The sequence below is a fragment of the Triticum aestivum genome, chromosome 5D (assembly GCF_018294505.1).
Source record: "Triticum aestivum cultivar Chinese Spring chromosome 5D, IWGSC CS RefSeq v2.1, whole genome shotgun sequence".
NCBI classification, from domain to species: Eukaryota; Viridiplantae; Streptophyta; class Magnoliopsida; order Poales; family Poaceae; genus Triticum; species Triticum aestivum.
Window position 1 is genome coordinate 263,178,067 of NC_057808.1, and position 9,241 is coordinate 263,187,307.

Sequence of the window (9,241 nt, forward strand, 5' to 3'; positions counted from 1 at the left end):
ATAGGGCTCCGTCCAAATCCGTTGAGACGACACCGTATGAATTATGGTTTGGGAAGAAACCTAAGCTGTCGTTTCTAAAAGTTTGGGGATGCGATGCTTATGTCAAGAAACTTCAACCTGAAAAGCTCGAACCCAAATCGGAAAAATGCGTCTTCATAGGATACCCTAAGGAAACTATTGGGTATACCTTCTACCTCAGATCTGAGGGCAAGATCTTCGTTGCCAAGAACGGGTCCTTTCTAGAGAAGGAGTTTCTCTCGAAAGAATTGAGTGGGAGGAAAGTGGAACTTGATGAGGTGATAGTCACCCCTTCCGAACCGAAAAGTAGCGCAGCGCGGGAAAATGTTCCTGTGGTGCCTACACCGACTGGGGAGGAAGTTAATGATGATGATCATGAAGCTTCGGATCAAGTTACTGAACTTCGTAGGTCCACAAGGACACGTTCCGCACCAGAGTGGTACGGCAACCCTGTCCTGGAAATCATGTTGTTAGACAACGGTGAACCTTCGAACTATGAAGAAGCGATGGCGGGCCCGGATTCCGACAAATGGCTAGAAGCCATGAAATCCGAGATAGGATCCATGTATGAAAACGAAGTATGGACTTTGACTGACTTGCCCGATGATCGGCGAGCCATAGAAAACAAATGGATCTTTAAGAAGAAGACGGACGCAGATGGTAATGTGACCATCTACAAAGCTCGACTTGTCGCCAAGGGTTATCGACAAGTTCAAGGGGTTGACTACGATGAGACTTTCTCACCCGTAGCGAAGCTGAAGTCCGTCCGAATCATGTTAGCAATTGCCGCATGCTATGATTATGAGATATGGCAGATGGACGTCAAAACGGCATTCCTTAACGGCTTCCTTAAGGAAGAGTTGTATATGATGCAGCCGGAATGTTTTGTGATCCTAAGAATGCTAACAAAGTATGCAAGCTCCAGAGCTCAATTTATGGGCTGGTGCAAGCATCTCGGAGTTGGAACATTCGCTTTGATGAGATGATCAAAGCGTTTGGGTTTACACAGACTTATGGAGAAGCCCGTGTTTACAAGAAAGTGAGTGGGAGCTCTGTAGCATTTCTCATATTATATGTGGATGACATACTGTTGATGGGAAATGATATAGAATTCTTGGAAAGTATAAAGGCCTACTTGAATAAGTGTTTTTCAATGAAGGACCTTGGAGAAGCTGCTTATATATTAGGCATCAAGATCTATAGAGATAGATCAAGACGCCTCATTGGTCTTTCACAGAGTACGTACCTTGACAAGATATTGAAGAAGTTCAATATGGATCAGTCCAAGAAGGGGTTCTTGCCTGTATTGCAAGGTGTGCGATTGAGCACGGCTCAATGCCCGGCCACGGCAGAAGATATAGAAGAGATGAGTGTAGTTTCGTTTGCTAGAGCTTTTCCAATGTCAAGTATCTTTTCCTTAGACCATGAGATCGTGCAACTCCCGGATACCGTAAGAGTGCTTTGGGTGTGCCAAACATCACAACGTAACTGGGTGACTATAAAGGTGCACTACGGGTATCTCCGAAAGTGTCTGTTGGGTTGGCACGGATCGAGACTGGGATTTGTCACTCCGTGTGACGGAGAGGTATCTCTGGGCCCACTCGGTAATGCATCATCATAATGAGCTCAATGTGACTAAGGCGTTAGTCACGGGATCATGCATTGCGGTACGAGTAAAGAGACTTGCCGGTAACGAGATTGAACAAGGTATTGGGATACCGACGATCGAATCTCGGGCAAGTAACATACCGATTGACAAAGGGAATTGTATACGGGATTGATTGAATCCTCGACACCGTGGTTCATCCGATGAGATCATCGTGGAACATGTGGGAGCCAACATGGGTATCCAGATCCCGCTGTTGGTTATTGACCGGAGAGGCGTCTCGGTCATGTCTGCATGTCTCCCGAACCCGTAGGGTCTACACACTTAAGGTTCGGTGATGCTAGGGTTGTAGAGATATATGTATGCGGAAACCCGAAAGTTGTTCGGAGTCCCGGATGAGATCCCGGACGTCACGAGAGGTTCCGGAATGGTCCGGAGGTGAAGAATTATATATAGGAAGTCAAGTTTCGGCCACCGGGAAAGTTTCGGGGGTTACCAGTATTGTACCGGGACCACCGGAAGGGTCCCGGGGGTCCACCGGGTGGGGCCACCTATCCCGGAGGGCCCCATGGGCTGAAAGTGGAAGGGAACCAGCCCTTAGTGGGCTGGGGCGCCCCCCTTGGGCCTCCCCCCATGCGCCTAGGGTTGGGAACCCTGGGGGGAGCTTCCCCCTTGCCTTGGGGGGCAAGGCACCCCTTCCCCCCCTTTGGCCGCCGCCCCCCCTTGGAGATCCCATCTCCCTGGGCCGGCGCCCCCCAGGGGGCCTATATAAAGGGGGGGAGGGAGGGCAGCAACACACAGCCTTGGGCGCCTCCCTCCTCCCCTGCAACACCTCTCTCTCTCTCTCGCAGAAGCTCGGCGCAGCTCTGCTGGAGAACCGCTACATCCACCACCACGCCGTCGTGCTGCTGGATCTCCATCAACCTCTCCTTCCCCCTTGCTGGATCAAGAAGGAGGAGACGTCGCTGCACCGTACGTGTGTTGAACGCGGAGGTGCCGTCCGTTCGGCACTCGGTCATCAGTGATTTGGATCACGGCGAGTACGACTCCGTCATCCACGTTCATTGGAACGCTTCCGCTCGCGATCTACAAGGGTATGTAGATGCACTCCTTTCCCCTCGTTGCTAGTAGACTCCATAGATGCATCTTGGTGAGCGTAGGAAAATTTTAAATTATGCTACGATTCCCAACGCTCATTTGGTGGAAAAGGAACTTCATCTGCAGGTCCCCCCTCCTAATATTTCCGCCTGCACAATAACCACAGGAACAACCCATGAAGTCATCTTCCTTTGATTGGATGATACTAGCAGGGATTAAAGAGAGATCTTCCACTCCGACCTTAACCATAATAGCAACTCTAGTGCTCTTTTCTCTGTCCCAGGTAAGAAGTTTTCCAAAGCTGTTGACTGCATTTGCAATTTCATTGTAATTTCTCAGATCTTGGTCAAATCCTCATTTTCATCATGGAAATGCGAACTCACCATGCGCACTTGAACAGGATGACCTTCAACTTGGATTGCCTGATGCCCCGCTGGAAGGAACGGCGTAGGATCGAATGGAAATGTTGCCATCGAGTCTCTCGGGCCACTATCCTGAGCTGCAGTAGTAGAGTATGGATGAACAGAGGACGGGGGAGCAGAAACCAAGGCTGCAGGGCGGGGAGTGGAGACTCTGATCGGTGCGGTTTGGGTAGAAGCCGAAGGGGCAACCCCTTCATCAGTGGCCTTGACCGCGTCCTTGAGTGGAGCCGAGGGACCCGACATTAATTGGGCCTTCTTTTTCCAAACTGTAGGTGGTGGGAGATACCGGTCATTTGCAGCAATTTTGCCAGAATTGGCATCAACAGGAAGATTTTTCTAGGACCAACAATCTTTTGCAATATGTGCCCACCCTGCACATTTTTTTGCATTTGATCTTGTTTGGGCATTGGCACGGGCATGGCCCATTAACAGACAACGTTGGCAAAACTCTTGAGAACCTTTGGATGGTCCAGAGGCAAAGCGTTGTTGGGCCGCATTTTGAAAATCCGAATATCCTGCCTTCACATAATCCTTGAATTGCCCCTCTTTATTCCCATTCACTGGCCATTGAAGGCGCTTAAAAACTGATCCCTTATTTGCCTCTGAATCAAAAGATTTGAAATCAGAATTTTTGAAAAACCATGGAGATCTAACAACATCTGCAAAAAATCTAGCAGAATTCTTTGAACGATCAACAACTGTCCATTCATTATCCTGTTCTTTGCAATACTGCTCGAATTCCCTCTGAAAATTTGGTCCTCCGTTTGCCCCACAGGAAGAAATGAATATTGAAGGTCACATTGGCAACATTACCAGCATTGTAAATTGCAAAGCCAATATCTTTGGAAGCAACCGAAAACTTGAAGCACCAATCCCTAAGAAAAGAGACTTTGAATCGAGCAGAGTTACCTCCAAAACATGATTGCAGAATGAGACCCACTAAATCTGAATTCAAACATAACTTGGATCGAGAGAACTGAGCAACTCGGAAGAATTCCCTTAACCGACTTCCCTCGATAAAGTTGACAGGAGTGCCAAAACTCCTTCTCATCTTGTCATCGAAATCCAAGCCTCCTTGAAAACGAAGGCCCGAAAGAGCCATGACGTGTGAAGGTAGTGGAGTGCTGTCCTGCAGTGGGTTATGTGGTGGCTGACGCCGCCGGAGTGGCAGACGCCAGGCGGCTGGTGGCCGCCGCCGGAGGGCTTGCGGTAGGAGGTGGGGGCTAGGTTTCTCTGTCTTCGCTGCAAAAGGTGTTGTTGGTTTTTCAACATCTACGGATCTACTACATACGCTTCATTCACAACAACCTCGACAGTGTGTGGAGAGTCCGCTCCAGATTCATTTTATTTTGGTGTCTTTTACTATGATTCTTATGACGATATGTAAATGAGGCATGTACATATTACCCTGCAAAAAGAAAAGAATTAGCAGATTATAGTAGAACTTTTTTGATATGGAATAAAACTCCGTGCTTCCGCGGAAGAAGAAGAAAACGGTGTTCACATGTTTTAGAACTCCATTGTTCCCCCCTTCGTTGAATTCGAACCGTACATCGACCCGGTTTGGCAGCTGTCAGCCTGTTCGTGTTTCAGTCGTAGAGGAGACCAACGGGCTGCTGCCTCCGAATTCCCCGAATTCACATCGCCGATTCGCATAGTCCACCGTGCATCGATCGGCATCACGCCCGCCAGAAAAAGGCCAGAAACCGCAGGCAGAAACGAACGAGAAACAAGTAAACGATCACGTGCAGGCGCACCGCCGGTGAATCTCCCGCGCCAGAAAGAACCGAGCAGAACCACACGCCCCGCCGCGACCATCCCCCTCACTCCCGTCCCCGTCCGTCCACCCCACCCCGCCCCCGCCCGCCGGAGGGAGCAAAAGTAAAACCAACACGCCTCCCTTCCTTCCCCATTTCCTCGCCCGCCGACCCGCTATAAAAATCCAAGCCCATCCATCCCTTCCCCCATCCATCGGCGGTCTCCCTCCCTCTTCCACCCCTCTCTCTCCTGCCATAATATCATCGTGGCCTCTCCCTCCCTCCATCCTCTCTGATTGCCCCCGCGCTCGCCATGGAGGCCGCCGCGTCCACGCTGCTCCTCTCCGCCGACGCGCCCCTCGCCGCCGGCCGCCGCCTCCTTCTCGTCCCTTCTCGGCCCGCGCGGGCACGGCGGGGCGCCGCGCCCAGCAGGTGCCCGCGGGCGTCCGTCCGCGCGTACGCCGCGGCGGCCGCGCCAGCACCGGCCTCTGGAAACGGCCTCGCCGGGGTGAGTGCCGCGCCCGCACGCCTTTTCTCTTCTGCGGCAGGCCAATTACTTTCAGCCCAAATTTTGCGTCGCTTGCTTTTCTGGTCTACGTGTAGTGCACGGATTAAGCAACTACGTAGCTCGCTTGCTTTCGTGCTCCCCTTAATTGGTAAGCGCCCAGCCTGCTTTTGTAGCAACGACAAAGCAGCTGGAGTACAAGGGAATGGGCCATTTCATCAGAAAGAAAAGAAACGATGTATCATCTGCTATGCTTGGGGTTTCCCCAGAAGCAAATTGTTGCGTGGAGTGGAGGAATCAATATCTCCACATAAGCCAGGAAGCAGATCTTGTGCCACTCCACCACCAGAGGAACTTGGCTGACAGCTCAAATTTCATGGCCCAGCTCGTTTCATTCTCGCACATATATTCCTCTCCCCAAATACTGGACAAAATGTTCTTGCTGCTGAGTGCTCATATTCAGCCTCAAATAATTAATTTGCTTGTGTTACATCCTGCTTACTCAGAATAACAACGGCGGGTACACTGTTGGTGACTTCATGACGAAAAGGGAGGATCTCCATGTCGTCAAAACGTCAACTCCGGTTGATGAAGGTGTGGCCCATTCTTCAGTTGTGTGCTTCTCTTCTGCTTACTCACCAGCTTCCAAACTGCTAACTAGTTCTTTGGTTCGCGTGCAGCGCTCGAGATGCTGGTGCAGAACAGGATCTCTGGTTTTCCTGTTATCGATGACGACTGGGAGTTGGTTAGTGCCATTTAAATTTAACCCACTGCTCTTGTTTCCTAGTCCATGTTTTGTACGACATAGCTAATCGCAGAAGATACCGCTCCTTTTCTGGAACAAAAGATTTTGGGCGGCAAATAGAGCATTGCAATCCCAATTAAAAAATTCCTATCCATGCATTTGGACCACATGATTGCATCAAAACAATTTCATAGAATGAGGTTTTTCCTACAAATATTGGAGGAAGTTAAATATGAGCTCTAACCTGATCATGGAAATTTCCTTTTGATAGTCCGAATGTATCTTCGCTCTTTATCTCTTATTCTCTGATTAATTAACACCTAATCTAAAATTCCTGATGTGCAGCATCAGAATAACTCTTCTAAGCAATCCATGTGGGATTTAATATGCCATGACAACTCAATCCTCTTCCTACCGTTTTAGATTCTTGAATTTCAGAGAGGGCTTAAAAGAACGATTCTTCCCAAGGAAAAAAGGGAAGAGGCCTTTCGTTGTTCTGTATCATGTTATGTCTTAGGAAGCATTTTTGTATTGCAATGATGAACTGGCTGACTTTCACATGCTTTCTTCTTGAGCTTTTTCTGTTGGTTTGGGTCGCACACCTGGTTTTCTGTCATGAAATACTCATCCACAACGCAACTTTATTCCCACCTGCAGGTTGGCGTTGTCTCAGATTACGATCTATTAGCTTTGGACTCAATGGCAGGTATTCCATCTTGAACTTCTAATCATTTCCTTGCAAAGAAATCATAATCACATTAGAACATATTTTCTGAGCTGTAAAAATCAATTCACATATGCATTATCGTCGCATATCATCCAGAAGGTTCTCAGGATCTTAATTCGAAGCACCGGTTTAAAAGAATGGCCGATCTCTTATGATCTTCCAATCCTGGATTGAAGGATTTAAAAAAAAACTCAGCTATAATATATCTACAACACACCAATGCTAACGGCCATGGTCATAAAATGTCTTTTGCTCCTGTAAGATTCACGGATAAACTTGAGGTCATTCATTCCCAGACTTTAGTGCCTTTGTAGTACTCTCAGATGTACTGAAATTATATCTACAACACAATGAATCTTACAAGTTTTGTCAATATTTAATACATTATCATGCTTCAGGGTGTGGACTGGCTGATACGAATTCAAATATGTTCCCTGAAGTAGATAGCACTTGGAAGGTATATTCTGTAAAACCTTGTTTGATGATTTTATTTTTTATATTTCCTAAGTATGCATGTCTTTTCATATGTTGAGTTTTATAACTTCCATGTGTTGGGATTTTCTGTAATGAGAATTTATCATCTTATAATGAGGATTTATCATGTGTTCTGGTTTGCAAGGCAGGAATTTTCTGTAATGAGAATTTATCATCTTTCTATGTTGAGAAACAGTGATCTAGCAAATGTTTCAGCACCCTCAATGGATTAAAATATGTCTGGTAATAGTAATATAATACTGTTGACTAAATAGCACCACCTCTGTTTTTAAATGTTGAACTGCCAAAACGTCTTACATTTAGGAACAGGGAGTGTATAATATACTGTGCCCGGTGAAACTGTTGGTGTAATTAAACATGTGTTGTGGAGCAAATTGTCACTGGTTTTCTCTACTCAAGAATGTGGGACATTATTGGATTAGGTGCCGTATAATTAACTTACATAGTATGTAACATTCATAGTATCCAGTTATTCTTTAATTGTGTGTTCCCACTCAATGTTCTTGGTTCAGTAACTTACAGACTCCTTCCTAACCACTTGAGTGCAGACATTTCGCGAGATCCAGAGACTCTTGAGCAAAACCAGTGGCAAAGTTATCGGTGATGTTATGACTCCCTCACCTCTTGTGGTGCGTGAAACTACTAACCTCGACGCTGCTGCAAGGTATTTTCAACTAATCCGTGTGAATCCCCAGCGCTAAATCGGCTGACTTATTATTACTGAGAGTGGTGTTCTTTTTATTGTTCAACAGGTTGCTACTTGAAACTAAATACCACAGATTGCCTGTTGTTGATAGCGCGGGAAAATTGGTGAGTGGATGAATCTATGACTTCCCTTTTCTCTCTTTAGCTCAGTGTCTTAAAACGAAATTTCTATCCTGAACTAGGTTGGGATGATCACAAGGGGGAATGTCGTCAGAGCTGCTCTCGAAATAAAGAAGAAAGCTGAAGGTGCTTAAATTAGATGGTTCTTTATAAGGACACCCCTGGGGTTGAACCTGCGGCAATTCATCAATTCAGCTGAATTGAAATATTGACTGGTAGCGCAGAAGCAGATTTTCCCTGGAGCATAGATGGATATAATGTTGTTTACAATGTAATATAAGTAGTGTAATGTTGCAGTGAAATTTCATATAGGTATTGCATGAGGACAATTGCGATTCATTTGAGGTGAGCATACTCAGCTGTCTCTCCATATTAGGTAGTAGTAGCATGGTATATGAAGGTTAATGTTCTTTTCTCGATGGCTTGTACGAGCCTCGAGCATGTTAAAGTGATTCATATAGTGCATTCAACCCTTTGAGATATGATGATGACCTTTCTAATTGTCCAGAAAATGATTTCATCCTACAACCAATGAGGTTGTAGCAAATAATATTAAATCAGATGCAAGGTTTTGTTGCAACCGTCCCAACGCTCTTATATTATGGGATGGAGGGTGTAGTTTCCAACATATAATTCATGCAATCATACTGTGGTGTACAAGTTCCAAACAATCTATTAGGAGGTGAAAGTGGACGAGGTTATCTACTAGTTGGGAAATGAAGCATGAACAACCTTTTACGAGTTATTGCTGTTTCAATTTTATGCTAACCTTTTGTGAGATTTAGATCTTATTTGTGGTACAGATATTCATAAGTTCTGGTTACCTGCCTTGAGTGAACTGCACTGGTTTTTCCTTGTTCCCTTTTCAAGAAAGATGGCTTGGTGGCATACTCGTAGAGAATGCGAGTTTATAATACAAAATCAGGTCTTGTTTGGAAGGGAAAAAAGATCCCAAATCCCCAGAGCCAAATCTACTTATTTGATTGCGCCATTGGCGCTACTTTGTGGCTGTGTCAAAGCCATCCACCGCGTCAAAATATATT

General features: G+C 46.3%; 1 protein-coding gene across 1 annotated transcript; it reads left to right on the forward strand.

Annotated features, from left to right (window-relative positions):
• The first annotated feature begins 5,073 nt into the window (after positions 1–5,073).
• Positions 5,074–8,680, forward strand: LOC123120699 (CBS domain-containing protein CBSX2, chloroplastic). The gene is made up of 8 exons (XM_044540686.1): positions 5,074–5,409; positions 5,913–6,000; positions 6,087–6,151; positions 6,809–6,857; positions 7,277–7,335; positions 7,922–8,037; positions 8,126–8,183; positions 8,261–8,680. Exons 1-8 carry the CDS (start codon positions 5,215–5,217, stop codon positions 8,330–8,332), a joined length of 702 nt encoding a protein of 233 aa, XP_044396621.1. The 5' UTR covers positions 5,074–5,214; the 3' UTR covers positions 8,333–8,680.
• Positions 8,681–9,241: the final 561 nt, after the last annotated feature.